We start from the raw sequence: 27785 nt of genomic DNA, 5'->3' as shown, positions 1-27785 counted from the left end.
ATGGTCAGTCCAAACGACAAAAGGAACGGTCGCCCCCTCCAACCACTGTCGCCATTCGCCTAGGGCTAAGCGGATGGCGAGCAGTTCGCGACTACCAACATCATAGTTACGTTCTGACGGCGACAAGCGATGAGAGAAAAACGCGCAAGGATGGACCTTGCCGTCAGAGAGAGAGCGCTGAGAAAGAATGGCTCCCACGCCCACCTCTGACGCGTCAACCTCAACAACAAACTGTCTAGAGATGTCAGGTGTAACAAGAATAGGTGCGGATGTAAAACGATTCTTAAGAAGATCAAAAGCTCCCTGGGCGGAAACGGACCACTTAAAGCACGTCTTAACAGAAGTAAGGGCTGTGAGAGGAGCTGCCACCTGACCGAAATTACGGATGAAACGACGGTAGAAATTAGCGAAGCCCAGAAAGCGCTGCAGCTCGACGCGTGACTTAGGAACGGGCCAATCAATGACAGCCTGGACCTTAGCGGGATCCATCTTAATGCCCTCAGCGGAAATAACGGAACCGAGAAAAGGGACAGAGGCGGCATGAAAAGTGCACTTCTCAGCCTTCACATAAAGACAGTTCTCCAAAAGGCGCTGGAGGACGCGTCGCACGTGCTGAACATGAATCGAGAGAGACGGTGAAAAAATCAGGATATCATCCATGTAAACGAAAACAAAAATGTTCAGCATGTCTCTCAGGACGTCGTTAACTAGTGCCTGAAAGACAGCTGGAGCGTTAACGAGGCCGAAAGGAAGAACCCGGTATTCAAAGTGCCCTAACGGAGTGTTAAACGCCGTCTTCCACTCGTCCCCCTCCCTGATGCGCACGAGATGGTAGGCGTTACGAAGGTCCAATTTGGTGAAAAACCTGGCTCCCTGCAGGATCTCGAAGGCTGAAGACATAAGAGGAAGCGGATAACGATTCTTAACTGTTATGTCATTCAGCCCTCGATAATCCACGCATGGGCGCAGGGACCCGTCCTTCTTCTGAACAAAAAAGAACCCCGCGCCGGCGGGGGAGGAGGAGGAGACTATGGTACCGGCGTCGAGCGAAACCGACAAATAATCCTCGAGAGCCTTACGTTCGGGAGCCGACAGAGAGTATAATCTACCCCGGGGGGGAGTAGTTCCCGGAAGGAGATCAATACTACAGTCATACGACCGGTGTGGAGGGAGAGAAGTGGCCTTGGAACGACTGAACACCGTGCGCAGATCGTGATACTCCTCCGGCACCCCTGTCAAATCGCCAGGCTCCTCCTGTGAAGAAGAGACAGAGGAAACAGGAGGGATAGCAGACATTAAACAGGTTACATGACAAGAAACATTCCAGGATAGGATAGTATTACTAGACCAATTAATAGAAGGGTTATGGCGCACTAGCCAGGGATGACCCAAAACAACAGGTGTAAAAGGTGAACGAAAAATTTAAAAAGAAATGGTTTCGCTATGATTACCAGAGACAGTGAGGGTTAAAGGCAGCGTCTCACGCTGAATCTTGGGGAGAGAACTACCATCTAAAGCGAACAAGGCCCTGGGCTCCCTAACTGTCTGAGAGGAATGTCATGTTCCCGAGCCCAGGTCTCGTCCATAAAACAGCCCTCCGCCCCAGAGTCTATCAAGGCACTGCAGGAAGCAGATGAACCGGGCCAGCGGAGATGGACCGGAAAGGTAGTGCGTGATCCAGAAGGAGAGGCCTGAGTAGTTGCGCTCACCAGTAGCCCTCCTCTTACTGATGAGCTCTGGCTTTTACTGGACATGAGGTGACAAAATGACCAGCGGAGCCGCAGTAGAGACAGAGGCGATTGGTGATTCTCCGTTCCCTCTCCTTGGCCGAGATGCGAATACCCCCAGCTGCATAGGCTCAGCATCCGAGCCGGCGGGGGAGGGTGGCAGTGATGCGGCAGGTGGCAGTGATGTGGAGAGGGGAGCAACGGAGAACGTGAGCTCCTTTCCACGAGCTCGGCGACGAAGATCAAACCGTCGCTCTATGCGAATAGCGAGAGCTATTAAGGAGTCCAGACTGGAAGGAACCTCCCGGGAGAGGATCTCATCCTTAACCTCGACGTGGAGACCCTCCAGAAAACGAGCGAGCAAAGCCGGCTCGTTCCAGTCACTAGAGGCAGCGAGAGTGCGAAACTCAATAGAATAATCCGTTATGGATCGATTCCCCTGACATAGGGAAGACAGGGCCCTGGAAGCCTCCTCGCCAAAAACAGAACGGTCAAAAACCCGTATCATCTCCTCCTTAAAGTCCTGATACTGGTTAATACACTCAGCCCTCGCCTCCCAGACTGCCGTGCCCCACTCACGCGCCCGTCCGGTAAGGAGAGAAATGACGTAGGCGATGCGGGCTGCGCTCCTGGAGTAAGTGTTGGGCTGGAGAGAGAACACCACATCACACTGAGTGAGGAATGAGCGGCACTCAGTGGGCTCCCCAGAGTAACACGGCGGGTTGTTGATCCTGGGCTCCGGAGACTCGGAAACCCTGGAAGTGGGCGGTGGATCGAGGTGGAGTTGGTGAACCCGTCTTGTGAGGTCGGAGACTTGGACGGCCAGGGTCTCAACGGCATGTTGAGCAGCAGACAATTCCTCCTCGTGTCTGCCTAGCATCGCTCCCTGGATCTCGACGGCGGAGTGAAAAGGGTCCGGAGCCGCTGGGTCCATTCTTGGTCTGATTCTTCTGTTATGAACTTGAGTGAAGACCCAAACGCGGTTTTAACAGAAAACAGAGTTCTTTAATAAAAAACAGGAATGGCATAAATCCTCTTCCAACGTAGTCAATGGAACAAAAGAACGTAGTATAATGCAGGTTGCACCTGCCATGCAGACTCCGACAGGACAGGACAAGGTGGAAGCAAACGAGACGACAGCTTGCTTCTGGCATCAAAAAACACAAACAAGAATCAGACACTGAAAGTAGCAGGAACAGAGAAAGAAATAGAGACCTAATCAGAGGGGGAAGAGAGAACAGGTGGGGAAAGAGAGAATGAGCTAGTTAGGGGAAATGTAGAACAGCTGAGGGATGAGAGACAGAGAAGGTAACCTAAAAAGACCAGCAGAGAGAGAGAATGAAGAGAAAGGACAGGAACAGACATAACAAGACATGACATTGTCAGCTTGGGGATTCAATCCAGCAAACTTTCAGTTACTGGCCCAACGCTCTAACCACTAGCTTACCTGCCGCCCCTGCGCCAAGTACAGGTGTAGACCTTACAGTGAAATGCTTACTTACAAGCCCTTAACCAACAATGCAGTTTTAAGAAAAAATAAGTGTTAAACATTGAATAAATAAAAATGTAAATGAAAAAAATAAGAAAATAGAAAAATAACAAATAATTAAATAGCAACAATAACCTAACAGTATGAGGCTATTAAAAGGGGGTTCCGGGACAGAGTCAATATGCTGGGGCACAGGGTAGTCGTGGTAATTGAGGTAATATATACATGTAGGTAGAGGTAAAGTGACTATGCATAGATAATAAACAGAGTAGCAACAGCTTAAAAATGGGGTGGGGGGGTCAATGTAAATGGTCTTGGTAGCCATTTGATTAATTGTTCAGTAGTCTTATGGCTTGGGGGTAGAAGCTGTTAAGGAGCCTTTTGGACCTGGACTTGGCGCTCCGGTACCGCTTGCCGTTCGGTAGCAGAGAGAACAGTCTATGACTGGGGTGGCTGGAGTGTTGCAGCTGTAGAACTTTTGAGGATCTGAGGACCCATGCCAAATATTTTCAGTCTCCTGAGGGGGAATAGGCATTGTCGTGCCCTCTTCACAACTGTCTTGGTAAACGTGCCAGTTCGTTGGTGATGTGAACACCAAGGAACTTGAAGCTCTCAACCTGCTCCACTACTGCCCCGTCGATGAGAATGGGGGTGTGCTCGGCCCTGTTTTTCATCATCTCCTTCATATATATACAAATATTAACATATTTGCCCAATTTGAGTTACTCTAAAAAATGCATGACATTTTTTCTGTGCTCAGATTGAGAAAAATATTTTTTTGTATAGGACCTCGGGCTGCATATATACTACAGTATGCTTCGGATACTTCACTTACAATGTACTGATAGACAGTCACAGACATAGTTAGACAGAGCGAGACAGTCGTACTGGAAATCCCCCAAATCATCGGTTCAGACTGTTGAGCACATTAACTCACTTTGGTGGATATTGTGAACTGCATAAAATCAGTGCTCATCTCACTGTCATTTCTCTGTGCATGATTTGAATGAGCAGAGCGCATTTGTTTCAATTTTCGCCTGAAATGACATACCCAAATCTAGCTGCCTGTAGCTCAGGCCATGAAGCAAGGATGTTCTCGCCTTGCCATGATTAAATGCAGTGATACGTGCTTTCAGCTTTGCGCGAATGCTGCCATCAATCAACGGTTTCTGGTTAGGGAAGGTTTTAGTAGTCACAGTGGATACAACATCTCCTATACACTTCCTTATAAACTCGCTCACCAAGTCAGCGTATACGTCAATGTTAATATCTGAGGCTACCCGGAAATATCCCAGTCCACGTGATCGAAGCAATCTTGAAGCGTTGAATCCGATGGGTCATACCAGCATTGAATAGACCTAAGCATGGGCGCTTCCTGTTTTAGTTTCCGCCTATAGGAGGGGAGCAACAAGATGGGGTCATGGTCAGATTTGCCAAAAGGAGGGCGGGGAAGGGCCTTGTATGCATCGCGGAAGTTAGAGTAGCAATGTTCATTTGTGTTACTTGCTTGTGCACAGCAATTGACATGCTGATAGAATTTAGGTAGCCTTGTTCTCAAATTATCTTTGTTAAAATCCCCAGCTACAATAAATACAGCCTCAGGCTATATGGTTTCCAGTTTGCACAAAGTCCAGTAAAGTTCCTTGATGACCGTCTTGGTATCCGCTTGCGAGAGGATATACACGGTTGTGACGATAACCAAGGAGAGTTCTCTTGGGAGATATTTGATTGTGAGGAATTCTAGGTCAGGTGAACAAAAATACTTGAGTTCCTGTATGTTGTTAAAATTACACCATGAGCTGTTAATCATGCAACATACACCACCACCCTTCTTCTTACTGGAGAGATGTTTATTCCTGTCGGCATGATGCACTGAAAATCCCATTGGCCGTTTAGACTCCGACAGCATGTCCCCAGCTAGCCATGTTTCCATGAAATGCTACAATCCCGGATATCTCGTTGGAAAGCAACTCTTGCCATATCTGGGCAAGCTAAAGCCAACTTCATAAAATCACTACTAGGTGGCTAGTAACTCAAATCAAATATATTTATATAGCTCTTCTGAGATCAGCTGATATCTCAAAGTGCTGTACAGTAACCCAGCCTAAAACCCCAAACAGCAAGCAATGCAGGTGTAGAAGCATGTAGTATTACAGAGAAACAACAACAACAACAACAAAAATATATATATCTATATATATATTGTTTTTTTACAGGACACATCTGAGGGGGCACGTGCCCCTGTGCCCCCTATGGGCATTACACCTCTGTTCCAACCATTGTCTTGATCAATATGATCCTCTAGTATAGTCTGCACATTGTCAGTCTACACATTATCAGTCTTCACATTATCAGTCTACACTTTGCCCATACTTTTTATGTCATTGTATCTTGTTCTACCTCTCTTAGTAGGCTATAAGAGTGAGTAAGGCATGTCTGAGCTTAGTGTTCATGATCCCATGACTCTTCCAGAAGAGGTGTGAGGAGCAGAGCAGGTCCCTGCATATTTCTGCTTTGTCCCTGGACACTAGACCAAAGGGGCTAGCAGCAGCATACTGCCTAGACATTTGCACTTCAGAGTGTTGATATATTCCTGTTATATTCTAGGATGAAAGGTCTAGTAGCAGAATATTGCAGAGATACCAGTCGCCTACTTAATTGTCAAGTGCCATCTGAAGTCACGCTAGCTCATGCTATATAGACACAGAGTTTTGATTCTGTTTCATTCCTATTGCTCTGGGGTATAGTGGTCATGGCTTTCACCGGAATGGATTGCAATAGAATTCTAAACCCAAGACATTTCGTACTGTAAAACACGAGTGGTCAGCAGACTTTGATCTTCAGAACATGGACAATGTTTAACCTGATTAGAAACCGGTTTTCCTGATTTACTCTTTGCTCTAATCTTCAAGCATGTAAAATATGCGCTGAGGTGCTGAGTAGAAAAAATAAGTCAGAGTTACTGTATGATGGACTGTGAAATCAGTGGCAACTCTGTATCTTTATAATGAAAACATACATTTCTGTGAAATCAGTTGGAAATGCAGGTATGTGAAGAAATTCGGCTTGGCCCCTAAGACTCTCATGAACTTCTACAGATGCACCATTGAGAGCATCCTGTTGGGCTGTATCACCGCCTGGTACGGCAATTATAAGATTCGCAACCGCTTGGCTCCCGAGAGGGTGGTGCGGCCAGCCCAGCGCATCATCGAGGGCACACTTCCTGCCCTCCAGGACATCTACAGCACCCAGTGTCGAAAGGAAGGCCAAGAAGATCATCAAGGACCTCTGCATCAAAGCTGGGACTGAGAGACTGATAAACAGCTTCTATCTCCAGGCTATCCGGCTGTTAAACAGTCACCACTAGCCTGCCTCCACCCAGTACCCTGCCCTAAACCATAGTCATTGTTACTAGCCGACTACCACCCAGTACTCTACCCTGCACCTTAGAGACTGCTGCCCTATGTACATAGAGTCATTGAACACTGCTCACTTTAATAATGTTAACATACAGTTTTGCCACTTTATATGTATACTGAACAAAAATATTAAATGCAACATGCAACAATTTCAAAGATTTTACTGAGTTACAGTTCATTTAAGGAAATCAGTCAATTGAAATAAATTAATTAGGCCCTAATCTATTGATTTCACATGACTGGGAATCCAGATATTCATCTGTTGGTCACTGATATCTTAAAACAAGGTAGGGGCGTGGATCAGAAAACCAGTCCGAATCTCCTGTGACCACCGTTTGCCTTATGCAGCGCGACACATCTCCTTCGCATAGAGTTGATCGGGCTGTTGAATGTGGCCTGAGGAATGTTGTCCCACTTCTCTTCAATGGCTGGGCGAAGTTGCACATCGATTGGTACACATCGAACCAGAGCTTCCCAAACATACTAAATGTGTGACATGTCTGGTGAGTATGCAGGTCATGGAAGAACTGGGGCATTTTCAGCTTCCAGGAATTGTGTACAGATCTTTGCAACATTACCATGCTGAAATATGGGTCGATGGCAGCAGATGAATGGCACGAAAATGGGCATAAAAATCTCGTCATAGTATATCTGTCTATTCAAATTGCCATCGATAAAATACAATTGTGTTCATTGTCTGTAGCTTATGCCTGCCCATACCATTACCCCACCGCCACCATGGGGCACTCTGATCACAACGTTGACATCAGCACACAACGCCATATACATGGTCTGCGGTTGTGAGGCCAGTTGGACGTACTGCCAAATTCTCTAAAACAACGTTGGAGGCAGCGTATGGTAGAGAAATGAACATTCAACTATCTGGCAACAGCTCTGGTGGACATCCCTGTAGTCAGCATGCCATTGCATTCTACCTCAAAACTTGAGACATATGTGGCATTGCTTTGTGTGACAAAACTGCACATTTTAGAGTGGCCTTTTATTGTCCTCAGCACAAGGTGCACCTGTGTAATGAGCATGCTGTTTAATCAGCTTCTTGAGAAAGCCACACCTGTCAGGTGGATGGATTATCTTGGCAAATGAGAAATGCTCACTAACAGGGATGTGAACCCATTTGTGCACAACATTTGAGAGAAATAAGCTTTTTGTGCATATGGGACCTTTCTGGGATATTTTATTTCAGCTCAAGAAACATGGGACCAACACTTTACATTCCAAGTTTATATTTTTGTCCAGTATACTATATTCTAGTCATGGCTCATCCTATTTAACTACTACTGTTCACTCTTTTTCTATTCACATACTGTCCATAATGTTTATACACACCACTCACATACATATACTGTATATTATTTATATACCAGACTCATTTCTTGCAATTGTATCAATTTTGCCATGAGGTTTTGGGCTCTGTATTTATTCATCAACAGCTCATTCTAATATTTCTACTAGGCTGTTTATACACACCACATATTCATTTATATACTGGATTCTTGGCATAGTTCACTCTAGTATATCTACTGCTGTACATACCCTTCCTAGTATATCTGGTGTAAATTCGTATAGATACAGATTGCATTTGGATTACAGTTACACTGTTATTTGGGTTGTTATTGGATTCGTTTAGAAATGTTTTGATTCCTTGTTATGCTTTCTGTTTTTTAAATTAGTTTTTAAAGGTATTATTTGTGTACCTGTTTGACATTTTACTGCAGTCTTAGGAGCTGGTAACATACATAGCGTCTGCTAAACTGTGTAGGTGACCAATAAACGTTGATTTGATTTGACGTGTATGCACGTGTACACTAATGTTCTACAGAGGCGTTTCAGTCAAGCCTTTGTGGCCAACTTTTTATCTACCCGCAAAATTTGACGAACAAAATGTACTGTGGCTTGATCTGCTCCCAGGTCTCAGAGGAATACGTATCTTTTAAAGAGAAAATATATATCATTATTTGCCGCACTTAATTACCGTTGCTGTTGTAAGGGGAGAGACAGTAATTGGAGAGTAGGAGCTCTTTTGATCTCTGGCGACAGCAGAAGACACTTTCGGCTGCTTAAATGGGAGCTGTATCCAGGTTAGTCATGAACGCAAAGGAGCAAGGAAGAACAATATTTCATACATGATTGTATATCTGTTACCAGATGACCTTTAGTTAGTTTCAACCCCTTTTCCACATCGAGTTACTAAGAGGAATTGGTTGTATTCATTCCATAATGAACATACTGCTACTGTATAATTATGAACATGAATACTGAATAAAGGACCTCACACTGTCATGGCTCTTGACACGAGATGAGTTTGCTGGGTTTTATCTTTGGCCTCAGTTAGTAAACCCTGTTTCTTTCATTTCATGTTTGGTCTGTTTTTAGCCTTTCTCTCTCAGCTATTATAGCAGTTCAAACCCAGGCAGGATTTTAGGAGCAGAAGGGGTATGATCTCTGAAAATGAAACTTCTTAGTCTGTCTAAAACGTATTTTTGGACCGTATGATCGTCTGGTTCCGTTGTACTGGGAAGCTACTGAAGGCTATATCATAAGGGGCCCTTGTTCTGTTGAGGGATGTATAATCACCGTTAAGTGGTGTTAATTGGCTGTTGCAAGCGACCCGCCGTCGAGTGGCATGACGATAACTCCACAGCCTAATAACTTCACAGTCAGCAAGCAGAGAATGAGGGAAGGACTGTCAAGGAGAGGGAGAAGAGGATGAGAGTGGAGTAGAGGAGAGTGGGTGCTAGCTCTGTAGATCGCCTGAGTGGAGTAGAGGACCAGCAGTCGGTCCACAGCAGCAGCAACAGCCCTCTCTCATTAACTGTGTGCTGTAGAGATCCTGCCTCCCCGTGTTGCTCTGCTCTCCCTCCCAGGGGGGGCGCCTCAAAAGTCACACTTGAAAAGGACTCTGGCCTCTTGAAATGTGGCTGAATGGGGCCCTCGCAGACATCAGCTCGAATTGGCCAACAGGTTAAACCCTGCTTTGCCACTGTCTGGGGCTGTGGAGTGGATTGGCTCTGGCTTGCAGCAGTGGCTGTTATTGGAATATTGGCTTGGCATGTTAGAGGGAAATGTGGGTGTTTGTATTGCATTAGAATGAATGCGATGGAATTAAATATGGTATGTAGTGTGGTGTGTAAATGTAAAGAGTGATCTTTGGAAGAAAGAAAAACCTTGCAGTAGCTCTGCAGCAGACATACAATAGGTGTTGCTGGTGTGTATTTGTCACCTTCGGGGGTCCTCTCCTTTTGGAGTAAAGATAGAGAGAGAGAGATGCACAAACGGCCTCAGTTAGTTCTTACTTCTTACAGATAGCCAAAAGTTGACTTCTCGTTGAGGAGTCGAGTCGTAGAGATATCAGAATATGTATGTGCCCCGGGGTGGTCAGATGTGGAAGACAGGGAGGGAGGAACCGTTCAGGGCTCAAATCCCAGAGACAGACCCCTGATCCTTGCCTCGCTATTCCCAGATGAGCCCCGGAGCTCCACACAGCTGGATCAACCCTATAACCTCTATATTCAGAACTGTATTCCTTTAAAGCTTAGAGAGGATCTCATGTTAAATACTGTTGAAGTAATATGGCTACAGGTTTATCTGCCTCACCTAAAGCCCATTCTGGTGGGAAGCTGCTATAGACCACCAAGTGCTAACAGTCAATATCTGGATAATGTGTCGTGGAAATTCTTACACAGGGACACTCGATGTCAATCCTAAATTAATCATTGTTTATTGCCAGCATGCTGGAGAGGCTCCAACTAACTTGATGCACCATCGTGAACGTCTGTCAGAAGCTCTCACTGGGCAGTCCCGTTTTGTCCCCCCCACCCCCCCACCCCCCCCCCACCCCTCATATCTTTACCAGGCACAGGCAGGAACCAAGGATTGTTTATGACACCAAAGACAAGATGCACAAAGTAAACTTTCCTTTGCATGTGTGACATATATTTTCCGGGTGATTGACATATTGACTGGCTTTCATCAAGCTGCACACTCAAGAAAAAGCTTCAAACGGTAACTAGTGCCTGGTTCAGGATATCAGGGTAGATATAAACAGCACAGGAATGAAATCGTCAACATGTATTTATCACATCTTTACTAATGCTGCAGAAAGAAACGTGCTTTAAAGCCGTATCCACATCCATAGGATGTACTCACAATATAATAGCCATATCTAGGAAAACCAAAGTTCCAAAGGCTGGGCCTAATATAGTGTATAAGAGGTCAAACAAAAAGTTTTGTAGTGATTCTTCTGTTGATTATGTAAAGAATATTTGCTGGTCTGTGGTGTGTAATGAGGAGAAACCAGACGCTGCACTATTCCAGGTACTAATAAGGACTCATTAAGAAAACTGGGAGAAAAAGGTTAAATCCCCTTGGATTGGTGAGGAATTTAAAACGTGTTTTGTTGAGAGTGATTTGGGATAAGGTATGGTATATAAGTATGGCAGCACAACAGATTGGCAAACGTACTGCAAATAAAAAGAAGACGAAACTATTCTATGAAACAAAAAGGCAAACTCGGCTCCATCATTCTTTGAATCAGATGTCTCATTCATCACAAAACCCACTGATATTGCGAACTACTTTCATTATTTTTTCATTGGCAATATTAGCAAACTTAGGTATGATACTGTATGCCAGCAACAAATGCTGACACTACACATCCAAGTATATCTGACCAAATTATGAAAGACAAGCAGAGTAGTTTTGAATTCTGTAAAGTGAGTGTGAGGAAGTGGAAAAAATGATTGTTGTCTATCAACAATGACAAGCCACCAGGGTCTGACAACCTGGTTGGAAAATTACTGAAGATAATAGAGTACGATATTGCCACTCCTACTTGCCATATTTCAATTACCTTTTACTAGGGCTGTTACTAGGGCTGTGGCTGTCACAACATTCTGTCAGCCGGTCTCACGGTAATTGACCGTTAATTAACATAAACACATTTAGCATCTCCTGGCTTCCACAGGTGCTGACCTTTGGAACATCTACATATTAAAAAGTCTAATAAATCCATGTAATATAGAATACATCTTCACAATAAATCCATTATTTAATTTAGACAGGTCTAAAGAATCATGATATGAAGAAAATGTAGTTTGTTTCAGAAGAACAGAATAGCATACTCTGAGTTGTCCTTATGTTAGGTCCTGATGACCGTAAGCCATATGGCTGTGGGCTACACTAGTTCATTTAGCAGACAAGGTTAGTTTACAATTCAGTGGTATTATTTTATAGTATGAAGAATACAATTGAATACAAAATAGAAAGAATCTTTTCTCCAAAGGATTTGAGAGAGTGCACAGATGCAGCTATTCTGTGTTGAGCGGCTAACAAAGAAATAGGAATTCCTATATGCTTAATTTAGAGTTATTAATGTAATATTAGTTGTTCTACAAACATTGAGCTATATCTTTTGATTTTGATTTATTAATACATTTATAAGGCTGCGTGATGCGACTCTAATGGTGATTTGAAAAAAGTTGCTTGAAAGGCATGAGCTCTGCTTTATTTTTTGCACAGGCTGTACACACTACATCAGTCAATTTGACCAGCACTTGAAAATGCCTAGAATTTCTCAGCAGCATGTCACAGGATTCTTCCTGGGAAGGAGAGGAGGACCAACATGCGGCGTGGTTTGTGTTCATCTTGATATCTAGTAAAGAAAACACTGAACACTGAAACACACTATACAAAAACAATAAACGAAATAACGACCGTGAAGCTAAATGAGAACTGCGCTGACACAAGCAATCAACATAGACAATCACCCACAAACAAACAGTGAAACCCAGGCTACCTAAGTATGATTCTCAATCAGAGACAACTAATGACACCTGCCTCTGATTGAGAACCATACTAGGCCGAAACATACAAATCCCCAAATCATAGAAAAACAAACATAGACTGCCCACCCCAACTCACCCCAACTCACGCCCTGACCATACTAAATAAATACAAAACAAAGGGAATAAAGGTCAGAACGTGACACAGCATCCCCTTTGTGTGGCCATAATGCACCCTAAAAAAATCCATGCCTTTTGTGGCCAGTGGCCGTTGTGCCCTTCTCCCTGAGTGCTGCGGCTCCATCATGTGAACTGGTCTTTCTCACAGGTTACAAGTAAATCTGTAAATATAGTAATTTACAACATTAACATGTCTACACTGTATTTCTGATCAAATGTATGTTATTTTATTGGACAAAAGTTGTACTTTTCTTTCAAAAACAAGGACATTTCAAACTTTTTAACAGTAGTGTACATTGTAATATTGTTGCATGGTGGTATCATACATTTTGTATTGTAGATATGTAGTGGTGTAATAATGATGTTTGATGTACTGTTTTATATTTTGTTTTATAAGTAACATAAGTGCCTTAATGTGTTTGGACCCACGAAGAGTAGCTGCTGCCTTGGCAACAGCCAATGGGCATCCCTAATAAATACATATACAGTTCATCAGTGTTGTTACTCTCCCCTCGTTGTTACTGTAGGACTACAGTAATGTGCTTATGTGTTCATAATGTACTTTGTGTTGTAGGTTCAATTCCATTATGCCTGGTACATTAGCATGGGAGCGGTTCATAATGTTTGTCTGCGTTCAGCAGGAGTTTAGCCAGCGACATCGAAGGTAGGGACTTGATGGATGGGGGCTGAGAATTAGCGGGGGTAATGAAAAGGTTAGCGTGATTATTTGTGTTTTAATGAGCGTGGCGGCGTGTCGTGTGTGTGTGTGTGTGTGTGTGTGTGTGTGTGTGTGTGTGTGTGTGTGTGTGTGTGTGTGTGTGTGTGTGTGTGTGTGTGTGTGTGTGTGTGTGTGTAGTTCTGTTTGAGGAGCAGTTACTCCATCACCTGCTGTTGAAGAGCTTCTCCTCTGTGCTCCAATATATTTTTATGCCATTAGGAAGTACTGTGTGTAGTGCTGTGAAGAATGTAGTCCAGGTGTTTCAGACAGGGCTCCAGTTGTGCCTGTAGTGTGTTAAATATTCATGAACTTCTGAAGGGCTTCGGGAATAGCATTAAGCATAGATACAGTTGAAGTCGGACGTTTACATTCACCTTAGCCAAATACATTTAAACTCAGTTTTTCACAGTACCTGACATTTAATCCTAGTAAAAATTCCCTGTTTTAGGTCAGTTAGGATCACCACTTTATTTTAAGAATGTGAAATGTCAGAATAATAGCAGAGAGAATTTCTTTCTTTCATCACATTCCCAGTGGGTCAGAAGTTTACATACACTCAATTAGTATTTGGTAGCATTGCCTTTAAATTGTTTAACTTGGGTCAAACGTTTTGGGTAGCCTTCCACAAGCTTCCCACAATACGTTAGGTGAATTTTGGCCCATTCCTCCTGACAGAGCTGGTGTAACTGAGTCAGGTTTGTAGGCTTCCTTGCTCAAACACAATTTTTCAGTTCTACCCACACATTTAGCGTGATTCATGTCATAATCATACCCACAAAGTTCTTTAAATCTCTTCAGAGCAGACTCAATTTAAACCACAGCTTTAATTTTTGACTTGCAACTTTCTTTGGGAAGGCTCCGAGCTGCTTCCAAAATCTTCATTTCACACAGCGTTAATTTCACCACATGAAAGATGAGGCTCGGCTCGGCGCTGGCTCTTTGGGGAGCGAGATGCTGTATGTGGTGCGCTAATGACTACTCTGTAATATCGGTGCTCACTCTTTGCCAGACTCTAACCATGTTTGGAGCTCTGCTCTAATGACTATCTGCTGCTGTTGGATTCATTCATGTGACTGATGGAGGTTTGCCATCTTGTGTTTAACCACACTCACTAATCTTCTCTGCTATCTAAAATACAACATTTGGTCTTACTGAGCAATACATGATGTAGCTTATGTTGAAGGTTTCAAAACCCTGATGATGAGGTTGCTGTGTCATATCTTGCCATTTTGATGACATTTGATAAAACCTAGGTACAGTAATGCTTAGACACATGACATGGCACAATAACAATTAAGTTTAGGATAATTGCCAATGTATTGACATAAGTCATTATCCATGCGTAACCTCATGAAGCCTTGCGTGTAATTGTCTCAAGCTATCTATGATTGCCGAAGAGATAGTGTCTGTCAAAAGCTGTAGAAGCCTGGCTAGCACGCAAGGTCACCGTAACGATGACCCCTTGTCTATAATGGATTATTGTGTATGTTTAATGTCAAATGGTGATGAATAATCTGTGAATGAGGAGATGTAAAATGACCTCTCTCAAGAGCATTTCTCTTTCGACCCCCCTCTTCTCCCCCCCCCCCCCACTCCCTCATTCTCTCCCTGCCAGTTGGTGCTTCCAGAATATTCTATCCATGGGCTGTTCTGTATCATGTTCCTGTGTGCCCAGGAGTGGCTGACAGTAGGCCTCAACATCCCCCTCCTCTTCTACAACACATGGAGGTAACTATCGAAGCTGGACCAGTCTACTTTGTGTTTCTCTCATTTGTAAGATATCATGAATTCAGTGTGGTGCCCAGAAGATAAGCACTGATATTGAAATATTCACGAGACATTCATAGACAAAGGCCAACATAAAACATGGACATAAATTTGACTGACAAAGTAGAGATTAGTGGAGTCTGCCGTCATTGTAAATATGAACAGATTATTTTGTCTCTGCGCAACAAAGGGACAAACAGTCTTTCAATACCTTGCGTTTCTGTTAGAAATCCTTTGTAAAAATCTATAGAGCTTTTCAAAAGTTACCGCAATAAAGAAAAATGTTGTATTTTTTAAATGAATTGAACACTTCAATAAGTTGAAATTGTAATTTGACAGACAGGCTGTATGTGACTTTAGTAATGATTATCTGATATCTGTAACGATCGTCTGTGGTGGAAGAAGGTGAGGACCAAAGCGCAGCATGGTAAGTGTTCATGTTTTTTAATAAAGTAATGAACAATGAACAAAACAATAAAAGTGAAGAAATCAAACCAAAACAGTCCCGTGTGGCACCAACACTATCAATCAGGGGCAACGATTGACAGCTGCCTCTGATTGAGAACCATACCAGGCCGAACACAGGGATCCCAAATCAATACAAAAAAGAACATAGACAACCCACCCAACTCACGCCCTGACCATACTAAAACAAAGACATAATAAAAGAACTACAGTCAGAACATGACAATATCACACCCTGAAAATGGGTCACCTGTCACGGCTCCCTCCCATTAACACGTTATATTCTTTTTTTATTTTGGCTTGTTCTTGTTTCGTTATTTGATGTGAATCACTTGCAGAACTCTGTGATTGTTTTGCTCAGGCGGTTGAAGTTACGCAGCAGTGCTCTCTGACTCATTAATTGCAGACTGCCAGATGCCCAGCGGCTACAGATGCTGTTCTCTCTGCACAGCTGAGAGGAGACAGGGAGAGATGGAGAGAGAGAGAGAGAGAGAGAGAGAGAGAGAGAGGTGGAGATATGGGGGTGGGAGACGCACAGCAGCTATAGATCTGTCCTTCTGATTTCCTTCCCAGTGAGTACAGCTGATGCCTAATGTCTTCAGCTCGTCCCCCTCCTCCTTTATCAGCCCCCACATGCAGCAGGGGCTCAGTGACACACAGCCACATCAACAGGGGAGATTTTTAGATTTTAGGTTTAGCAGCAGCAACACAGTGGAACAGAGCATCACTACCCGTGTAAAGCAGACACATACTGTTTAGTATTATTATTTATTTCACCTTTATTTAACCAGGTAGACTAGTTGAGAACAAGTTCTCATTTACAACTGCGACCTGGCCAAGATAAAGCAAAGCAGTGCGACACAAACACCAACGCAGAGTACAAACGTACAGTCAATAACACAATATAAAAGTCTATATACAGTGTGTGTAAATGAGGTAAGATTAGGGAGGTAGGGCAATAAATAGGCCATAGTGGTGAAATAATTACAATTTAGCAGTTAAACACTGGAGTGATAGATGTGCAAGTAGAGATACTGGGGTGCAAAGGAGAAGAAGAAAAAATAACAATATGGGGATGAGGTAGTTGGGTGGGCTATTTACAGATGGGCAATGTACAGGTGCAATGATCTGTAAGCTGCTCTGACAACTGGTGCTTAAAGTTAGTGAGGGAGATATGTCTCCAGCTTCAGTGATTTTTGCAATTTGTTCCAGTAATAGGCAGCAGAGAACTGGAAGGTAAGGCGGCCAAAGTAGGAATTGGCTTTGGGGATGACCAGTGAAATATACCTGCTGGAGCTCGTGCTATGGGTGGGTGCTACTATGGTAACCATTTAGTTTTATTTGCATTTAAGAGCAGTTGGAGGCCACGGAAGGAGTGTTGTATGGCATTGAAGCTCATCTGGAGGTTAGTTAACACAGTGTCCAAAGAAGGGCCACAAGTATACAGAATGGTGTCGTCTGCGTAGAGGTGGATCAGAGAATCACCAGCAGCAAGAGCGACATCATTGATGTATACAAAGAAAAGAGTCAGCCCGAGAATTGAAGCCTGTGGCACCCCCATAGAGACTGCCAGAGGCCCGGACAACAAGCCCTCCGATTTGACACACTCAACTCTGTCTGAGAAGTAGTTGGTGAACCAGACGAGGCAGTCATTTGAGAAACCAGTCTGCTGATAAGAATGCGGTGATTGACAGAGTCGAAAGCCTCGGCCAGGTCGATGAATACGGCTGCACAGTATCGTCTTTTATCGATGGCGGTTATGATATCGTTTAGGACCTTGAGCGTGGCTGAGGTGCACCCATGAACAGCTCGGAAACCAGATTGAATAGCGGAGAAAGTATGGTGGGATTCGAAATGGTCGGTGATCTGTTTGTTCACTTGGCTTTCGAATTCCTTAGAGGCAGGGTAGGATAGATATAGGTCTGTAGCAGTTTGGGTCTAGAGTGTCTCCCCCTTTGAAGAGGTCCAGTTTTTGCAGCTCTATCAGAACATCAGCTATCTGGATTTGGGTACTGCAGATGAAAAGCGGTGGCTACATTTCTGGGAAAAATGTCTCAGTTTAAGGCCAACTCCATATAGCCTCATCATAAGAGGACCATTACGCATTCCCAAAAGTGTGGTTGGCTTCCAATGCCTCCAAAATGTGCCAGTGAAACTAATGCCTCTGGCTCTTAGTGCCCAGCAGAGCACCTCACTAGTCAGACCGAGCTGGTCCCCCCCCCCCCCCCCCCTAGTGCAGCCATCTCCAGTCTCTGCTACCTGGAGGGTAAATGCAGCTGGGTCCATTGGAAACGCACTGCTAAAATAGAAGGGATCCCTCTGTCTCTCTGTGTTGAGGCTGAACTCACCCTGGTAGCAGTCACAGACAGCTGCCCCCCTGTCCCCACTATGCCCCCACCATTTCCCCCTCACTGTCTCTCTCTATCAACCTCCACCTGGGTCCCTCTCTCTGTGCCTCTCTCTTCTTCAGGTAGTGTGAGAGGTAGTGGAGCTGAGGTTGCAGACAGCCCCCCCGATGGGAGAGGTATAGATGTGTTAATGGAATGGGCAGAATGGTTGTGATTCTGGAATGTTTATTATTGACTAACCTTGATTTTTACCAGGTACATTAAGCTGACTGAAAAAACATTCTCACGCACATTCTCATTTATACTGTAGCAATCTTGTTCCACATGAATTTCAAAAACACAGTCATCATTTCTTTAAGTCTGTCTATAGTACAAATGACTTATAAACCATTATTGAATAGTTTGTTGCCCATTAGCAAACTATTGGTAAATCATTATAAACCATCTGTTCATGTATCTATTTACATAAGTAAATACATGGACCTATGTTCATAAACCATGCATTACAACTACTACTACTACCTGTAGTCATGCACAACATAATCATACTAATCATGAACAGTCAGATGTTTCATGTAAAGAGGGTGTCCCCCCTACTCATCCTCCATCTCTCCATTCTTCCTTTCATCTTCCCTTCTGTCCCTACGGGTCAACTACCCCTCGTGTGTCGTGTCCCTATTCGGTAGGTACTTCCACAGCCCCACAGACACTAAGGAGCTCCTCTACGACCCAGCCTCGGTCATGAACGGGGACACGCTCAAGTTCTGCCAAAAAGAGGCCTGGTGCAAGATGTCCTTCTTCGTCCTCTCCTTCTTCTACTATCTCTACTGGTGAGTGACGAAGGCACTTTCCACTGTGTTTTTTGGTAAGGTGTTAAGATGCAGACAACGATCGTCTTTCACCTCAAAGTGACTAACTACAGTATAGTTGTTACTCCTTTTCAAGGCTGTTACATGCTTTTCAGACATGTATACATGTTGTATTGGCTGTTTAAAGTTTAAAGATCCCAAGTGTAGATTTCTACTGGGCCTCAACCAGCATCTGAATTCACAAGGACATTATGTCCTTTCAGTATGCTATGCAGCCAGCAATGAGCATCCTAGATACCTGTTCTTTTCCACAGCTATCTAGGAGGCTCAGTTCTTGTTGATGCAGTACATTACATAGTATATCCTCCAGTCACAATGTATTGGCCCTGCAGCCCTAAGGGCAGGGGTAAATTGTCTTTTCAGTTTAGCCAATTCAGGTTCTGGTTGGGACATTTTCAATTCCTGAACTTTTAAACAATCACTTATATTGACTAAATCTAAATGGAATTGACCCTACAGCCCCTGGTAGTAGTAACATCTCACCAGAGGCACAGTGAATCTGTAATTGACCAGTCGGAAGTGGTGAATGTGGCCATTTGACTCTCTTCCCCTCGGCTGTAGCGTGTACTGGACCTGACCTTCCATTTGGTGCTCCGCTGGCCTTTTACTAGTGAGTCTCTCTTCAGTGGGTTTGTCACCTTGTGATTCTGACCCCCTCACTGACCCACTGACCCCTGCACACACTCTTTCTCTCTCTCTTTCTCCCCCCTCAGCGATACTGTAGCACTGATGCACAACCTTGCCTGGAGAATGAGCCTCCTGAGGGAGATCATCTTTAACCCCTAACCTCTGACCTACATTACTCCCGTCCCCCTGACCTGCTGGTATTTGTCACAGGGAAGACGGTCACTCTAGTGGAGTCTAATATGGAATATAACATAGCAATATAATAACATGGAGTCCTCCATTGTTTAACCTTGATGAGATGTGTGATTTTTCCTAATGTTTAATCACTGCTAGGGATGTTATGTTACGTTACTGTATATGAATGCTTCCCTCTTTGTCTACTACTGTAATACTGCTCCAAAGCCTACCCGCTCTCACTCACATCTCCACTTGTCTTTGGCATGATCTCTAAACCTTTCCTTACATACACACTTACAAACAAATGCAGAGGCACACACTCACACACGCACACACACACACACACACACACACGCACACGCACACACACACACACACACACACATAAGCACGCGCGCACACACACACACACACACACACACACACACACACACACACACACACACACACACACACACACACACACACACACACACACACACACACACACACTGCCTGAAACTATCGAGCATCAGCTGCGTAATGCTCTCTCACTCACAGATTGATGGGAAATCAAAGATTGACTCTGGAGGCATAACCCTCTCAATTACAATGGCCAGGTTTGCCTCGGCTCATTAGCCCAACATCCTTTTAAATATAAGGGAACAAGAAATGACTATGTTGCTTTGATAAGGAAGCCGAGCTCAATAAACAGGTTTATTAGCTCAGTGAGGAATATGCTGTATTCGCCTATGGAAGCCAAACTACTGGGGGAATTAAAACAACCTGAATGACATTCAGACAGATGACTAGCTGACAGCAAGGACATATGTAGCATGTCTGTCCCCTCTACCATGATGAACAGTCTGGAGAGCAAATGTGATCTAATTCACATCTCATACTGTAATGTAATATCTAACGGCAATGGAATATTAGTGTAGTTATAGTAACTCTTGCCAACATTCCAAGTACAGGGCTTGTTACACTGAAGGTGTTTAACAGTACCCTCAAGTGGGAGATCCAATAGCTAGAGAGTGTCTGTTCCACACATCTCCTCAACTGTTGTTCAGCTTGCTGTCTCACTAGGTTTGGTCTTCATCAAATGACCAGGGGACTAAACCAGCCTTTTTTCACCTAACAGCTGAGTAATAATGGAGATGTTTGTACAGTAGATTAGGAACAGTAATCCTGTGATGAGATACAATAAGTAGATGCCGTGGTGAGGAGAAGTAGCTTTGGGCTCAGGCTACTAATTCATTGAGCTACAGCTCTGAGAGGTGATTGGCTGTTAGAGAGACATCATCTGCCTAATCTGCCTCTGGTTCTCCTAACACTGGGTGTAAGACACCTCCAGACCACCATACTTATTGTGCCTCCATTACATTAGGAAACATGGATATTGATAAACCAGACCGACAAAGAGAGCTCAGGCTTCACCGCAGCAGGGATTAGTGCCGCACATGCCAGAAGATAGCAGGATTCATGCAAATGTCTCCATTTGTAGCTAGGTGATCATGCTTAGTTTAAGCACTAAATGTGCTGTTGTAGTAGAGTTAGCTAGGAGGCTATCTTATTTTCAAGGACGTTTATTAGTTTACCTGATGCTAAGAACAAATGTTAGGTGTTGGCCTCTTGGAAACCTACGCTCGTCTGACCAGTTCACAAGATGTTGTTATGCTAACATGAATCATGGTTTGTAAAGAACAAAACTGTCCTCATTTGAATAAACCATCAGAATGTATATTACATGAGAAGTGTTGTGTGTGCTAGGACATACAGTAGCCCTACCTCTTATTTCGAGGCCAGTTCGTCAAATAAATATTTCATATTTACGTTTGATTTATCGATAAGATTACTCAAGTAGAACTTGACCGCAGCCTGACATATATTTCTTGCTTATTTAGTTGCTTGTGTTTTAAACGGGCAAAACGTTTATCCTTTCTAGTTGAAAAGCCCATATGCACAACGTTAAAGAGCTATTTTAATTGCAACTTCAAATAAACAAACACAAACAAAGTCTCAGTGAATCTGGCAGCCACCCAGACACCCAGCCTGAACACATCAACCACAACTAAACCAAGCATGGATTTATCAGACGTTTCTTAAACACTTTAACACAACGCTTGAATGCTCCTTTCTTGAATGCATATTAATTCCAGTGGACCTGTTTATAATCGAATAGTTTTTGTCAATGTTGTTTGTAGTTGTTGTTGGTTTTTTTCTGTTTGGTCCAATCATGTAGTCTCAGTCATTGATTTGTTATCTTGTGTTTTTCCTCCTCTCTTGTCTTCCAGTATGGTCTACTCCTTGGTAACCTCATAACAGCAGAACTCTCTGTATTTGAGCCATCCTCCGGATATCAGAGACTGATTTCTGGAATATGAGTTAGCTAGCGCAAACAACAACTTTGGAGCAAAAAAGAGCACTTTGTGTCACAGCTTTTCTGTTTCATGAGAAGAAGGACAGTTGTTGAGTCTGGGCTGTGCTGGTCTGGTCTGGGGGGAAAGGAAGGGTTTCAGCACCAGTCCCCATCATCTCCTCATGTAACGAGACCTTACAGTACTGTTTACAGTGCTCTGTAGGTCAACAGCCCATGATGAGTCACAGCGACCACCATATCTACTTTTGTCTGTCACTGCCTGGCCAATGTTTGTACTCACAGCCTGTCCTGGAGAAGTACAGTAGCACCACCACTACCATAGTAGGACACAGTAGTTTTTTTGTTTTTTTGTTAGGGGGTGGATCCACTTTAATATTGCAGATAGATTGTGGCTTTAATCAATGTAATTGTCTGCGTCGTTGCCAATATCTCATATATTTTTGGGGGATAATATGTATTTTTGGGGGTTAATATTTATACAGTTCCAGTCAAACGTTGGGACACACCTACTCATTCCTGGGTATTTATTTATTTGTACAATGTTCTGCATTGTATCATAATAGTGAAGACATCAAAACTATGAAATAACACATATAGAGTCATGTAGTAAACAAAAATGTGTTCATCAAAATAGCTACCCTTTGCCTTGATGACAAATTTGCACACTCTTGACATTCTCTCAACCAGCTTCATGTGGTAGTCATCTGGAATGCATTTCAATTAACAGGTGTGGAAAGAACTGAAAACTGCTGTTCACAAATGCTCTCCATCCAACCTCACTGAGCTCGAGCTGTTTTGCAAGGAGGAATGGGAAAAAAATTCAGTCTCTCGATGTGCAAAACTGATAGAGACATACCCCAAGCGACTTACAGCTGTAATCGCAGCAAAAGGTGGTGCTACAAAGTATTAACTTAAGGGGGCTGAATAATTTTGCACGCCCAATTTTTCAGTTTTTGATTTGTTAAAAAAGTTTGAAATATCCAATAAATGTCGTTCCACTTCATGATTGTGTCCCACTTGTTGTTGATTCTTCACAAAAAAATACAGTTTTATATCTTTATGTTTGAAGCCTGAAATGTGGCAAAAGGTCGCAAAGTTCAAGGGGGCCGAATACTTTCGCAAGACACTGTCTGTGGGAACTTCTTCAAGAAAGCATTCCAGGTGAAGCTGGTTGAGAGAATGCCAAGAGTGTGCAAAGCTGTCCTCAAGGCAACGGGTGGCTACTTTGAAGAATCTAAAATAGAAAATATATTTTGATTTGTTTAAAACTTTTATGGTTATTACATGATTCCATATGTGTTATTTCATAGTTTTGATGTCTTCACTATTATTCTACAGTGTAGAAAATAGTAAAAATATTCATTAGATAGTACACGCAAAACACCAGTCTCAACGTCAACAGTGAAGAGGCGACTCCAAGATGCTGGCCTTCTCGGCAGAGTTGCAAAGAAAAAGCCATATCTCTGTCCAGTGTCTGTGTTCTTTTGCCCATCTTAATCTTTTATTTTTATTGGCCAGTTCCGAGATATGGCTTTTTCTTTGCAGCATCCCGGAGTCGCCTCTTCACTGTTGATGTTGAGACTGGTGTTTTGCGGGTACTATTTAATGAAGCTGCCAGTCGAGGACTTGTGAGGTGTCTGTTTCTCAAACTAGACCCTCTAATGTACTTGTCCTCTTGCTCAGTTGTGCACCGGGGCCTCCTACTCCTCTTTCTATTCTGGTTAGAGCCAGTTGGCACAGGTCTATAAAGGGAGTAGTACACAAGAGCTTCAGTTTCTTGGCAATTTCTCACATGGAATAGCCTTCATTTCTCAGAACAATAATAGACTGACGAGTTTCAGAAGAAAGTCTTTTGTTTCTGGACAGTTTGAGTCTGTAATCGAACCCACAAATGCTGACTCTCCAGATACTCAACTCGTCTAAAGAAGGACAGTTTTATTGCTTCTTTAATCAGGACAACAGTTTTCAGCTGTGCTAACATAATTGCAAAAGTGTTTTCAACTGATCAATTACCCTTTTAAAATGATAAACTTGGAGTAGCTAACACAACGTGCCATTGGAACACAGGAGTGTTGGTTGCTGATAATGGGCCTCTGTACGCCTCTGTAGATATTCCATAAAAAATTAACAATGTCTACACTGTATTTCTGATCAATTCTGTTATTTTAATGTTCAAAAAATGTGCTTTTCTTTCAAAAACAAAGACATTCTATTTGCCATATATTTTTCAACTGTGCAATTATGTTTCACAAAAGTCCTGAACCTGTACAATGTTTTACAGACACAGTATATTTTACATTATTTTGCACAGTTTGTCTTAGACGCAGCACAGTTGTACACAGCACAGTTGTACACAGCACAGTTGTACACAGCACAGTTGTACACAGCACAGTTGTGGTTGTCAGTGGGACAAACAGGTCTTCTTCTTCACCCATCTGCCCTTAGAGTCTCACTGACAGAAGCTTTTTCTTTACTGGTGAAAATGGGAAATTACACATCCTGCACAGAGACAAGGTGAACATCCTGTACAGAGACAAGGTGAACATCCTGTACAGGGACAAGGTGAACATCCTGTACAGAGACAAGGTGAACATCCTGTACAGAGACATGGTGAACATCCTGTACAGGGACAAGGTGAACATCCTGTACAGGGACAAGGTGAACATCCTGTACAGAGACAAGGTGAACATCCTGTACAGGGACAAGGTGAACATCCTGTACAGGGACAAGGTGAACATCCTGTACAGGGACATGGTGAACATCCTGTACAGGGACAAGGTGAACATCCTGTAGAGACAAGGTGAACATCCTGTACAGAGACAAGGTGAACATCCTGTACAGGGACAAGGTGAACATCCTGTAGAGACAAGGTGAACATCCTGTACAGGGACAAGGTGAACATCCTGTACAGAGACAAGGTGAACATCCTGTACAGGGACAAGGTGAACATCCTGTACAGAGACAAGGTGAACATCCTGTACAGAGACAAGGTGAACATCCTGTACAGAGACAAGGTGAACATCCTGTACAGGGACAAGGTGAACATCCTGTACAGGGACAAGGTGAACATCCTGTACAGGGACAAGGTGAACATCCTGTAGAGAGACAAGGTGAACATCCTGTACAGGGACAAGGTGAACATCCTGTACAGGGACAAGGTGAACATCCTGTACAGGGACAAGGTGAACATCCTGTACAGGGACAAGGTGAACATCCTGTACAGAGACAAGGTGAACATCCTGTACAGAGACAAGGTGAACATCCTGTACAGGGACAAGGTGAACATCCTGTACAGGGACAAGGTGAACATCCTGTACAGGGACAAGGTGAACATCCTGTAGAGAGACAAGGTGAACATCCTGTACAGGGACAAGGTGAACATCCTGTACAGGGACAAGGTGAACATCCTGTACAGGGACAAGGTGAACATCCTGTACAGGGACAAGGTGAACATCCTGTACAGGGACAAGGTGAACATCCTGTACAGAGACAGGGAAACCAGGTCAGCCAATGTTGCAGTTTTGCTTGCCGCATTACACTACATGGCCTGTGTGTTTATATACAACATTACATGACTATGTGAATGGCTTTTGTGATGTGTGTGTGTACTTTGTGTATTCTTAACAAAAGCAATTCAAAATGAAATATGGTTGACAAAGCATTATATACAAATGGAATATTGTAGGATTCTCTGTAGTTTAGTGACGCTATTTGGTGGAGAGATTAAAGCTTTTTTTTTCAGAGAACTAGAAAAGCAACAATTCTTTGTATTTTATTTTTTGTACAATGTTTAGAATGTTTCGTTATGTTTAAATACTCTGTAGTCTACCCAAATGGGTCAAGGTCTTCCGGTATATAAAGATTTAATAAACCCTATTTTAAATGGGGAGAAAACATCACTCTTTTTGCCACTATTTCCATAATGTACCAAATGTTGGACTGATTTACTTAATTTATTCATGGTAATTTAAATGTAATTGTTAACTGCTTCCCTTCATACTTTATCCCCCAAAAATGTAATCATACATATAAGTGAATTTAATATCTGCCTCCACTGCAAGATGTCTAGTATATAGGTTTCTAACTGTGGTCCCACTGCCATTACCAGATGCTGGCAATAACTAAACACTGTCTGAAGACAACTATGGACTTCAAAGCCTTTGGCAATGCTTTTTCATTGTCAGTCAGCTGCATTGTTCATATGTATCTTTGCTCAGAAGTATTTCATCAACCTTTAGCAAGGTTTAGAAAGGAATGCCTGTCTTGTTATATTATGTAAGAGCACAGTCTTAACCTCTGTATGCGTCCATCCAGGATTCATTTAGATAATTGTTTATGAAATAAAGTATGACTATTTTAAACTGTGCGTCTCTTTTTTTTCTCTCTCTTCCTGAAATGATTTTCCTGTCATGATGTAGGTTTTGAAATGGCTGGAGGACTATATCTGTCAGGGGGAAGAAATGATGTGGTCATCTAAAGAACTGCAGAAAGAATCCATTTCCCCAAAGATCTATCTATTACAGTCAACTATGTTCGCTATAACCTATTCACTGTAAGCACACATTCATTTGTTGTTTGCTAATCTCATCACCCGGAACCAAATCTGTCATGAGAGACTAGTTGTATCCTGGTAACCATATCTGATGTGGATATGAGGGCATCACTGCACAGTAACACTGTCAGATTCTTCAGTGTTCTTACTTCACTTTGCCCTACTACCACGTCTCCTGTCTCCTGCTGTATCCTGTCCAACTGTCTGGCATCTGTATCAGCTCCTTAACGTGGTCACAGGGATGTAGAATCCGTCTGTCTTCTCTGTGATGATTTGTGTGAAGAGCAAGAGAAGCTGTGATTCCTGGCTGATGTCATTGGTCCTCCTCACCTGTGTGATTATACAACTCTGCGTGCACATGTGTGTGCTTGCTGGCTTGCGAACATGCTTTCATGTGCATAGTGGGTTTGCGCGCATATGTGCTTTCATCAATCAAATTTATTTATAAAGCCTTTTTTTATACATCAGCTGATGTCACAAAGCGCTATACAGAAACACAGCCTAAAACCCCAAACAGCAAGCAATGCTGATGTAGAAGCACGGTGGCTAGGAAAAATGGCCGTAACCTAGGAACAAACCGAGAGAGGAACCAGGCTCTGAGGGGTGGCCAGTCCTCTTCTGGCTGTACCAGGTGGATATTATAACAGTACATGGCCAAGATGTTCAAACGTTCACAGATGCCAAGCCGGGTCAAATAATAATAATCACAGTGGTTGTAGAGGTTGCAACAGGTCAGCACCTCAAGAGTAAATGTCAGTTGGCTTTTCATAGCCGATCATTCAGAGTTAGAGACAGCAAGTGCGGTAGAGAGAGAGAGAGTTGAAAACATCAGGTCCGGGACAGGTAGCACGTCCGGTGAACAGGTCAAGGTTCCAGTTGAAACTGGAGCATCAGCACGAACACGTAGACTGGGGACAGCAAGGTGTCATCAGGCCAGGTAGTCCTGAGGCATGGTCCTAGGGCTCAGGTCTTCTGAGAGAAGAGAGAAGAGAGAAAGAGAGAGAGAGTTAGAGGGAGCATACTTAAATTCACACAGGACACCAGATGAGACAGGATAAATACTCCAGATATAACAGACTGACCCTAGCCCACCGACACAAACTATTGCAGCATAAATACTGGAGGCTGAGGCAGGATAGTTGGGAGACACTGTGGCCCCATCCGGCTATACCCCAGAACAGGACCCAACCAGGCAGGATATAACACCATGCACTTTGCCAAAACACAGCCCCCACATCACTAGAAGGATGTCTTCAAACCACAAACTTACTACCCTGAGACAAGGCC

The 27785-nt window shown here is 43.3% G+C and overlaps 1 protein-coding gene across 2 annotated transcripts in view; it reads left to right on the top strand.

Annotated features, from left to right (window-relative positions):
• Window positions 1-22851, top strand: part of LOC135557206 (protein cornichon homolog 3-like) — a 55015-nt gene extending 32164 nt beyond the window's left edge. For both annotated transcript variants that reach the window (XM_064990410.1, XM_064990409.1), the window contains 3 exons: window positions 14950-15062; window positions 18601-18744; window positions 21861-22851. In XM_064990410.1, coding sequence (XP_064846482.1) covers window positions 14950-15062; window positions 18601-18744; window positions 21861-21888 — 285 coding nt within the window. In that variant the 3' untranslated portion in view covers window positions 21889-22851. The remainder of the gene's footprint in view (window positions 1-14949; window positions 15063-18600; window positions 18745-21860) is intronic.
• The last annotated feature ends 4934 nt before the right edge of the window (window positions 22852-27785 follow it).

This window comes from Oncorhynchus masou, chromosome 16, assembly GCF_036934945.1.
Source record: "Oncorhynchus masou masou isolate Uvic2021 chromosome 16, UVic_Omas_1.1, whole genome shotgun sequence".
In the NCBI taxonomy this organism is placed as follows: domain Eukaryota; kingdom Metazoa; phylum Chordata; class Actinopteri; order Salmoniformes; family Salmonidae; genus Oncorhynchus; species Oncorhynchus masou.
The sequence above is the reverse complement of the archived record's forward strand: the minus strand, read 5'-3'. Positions and strand labels throughout refer to the sequence as shown.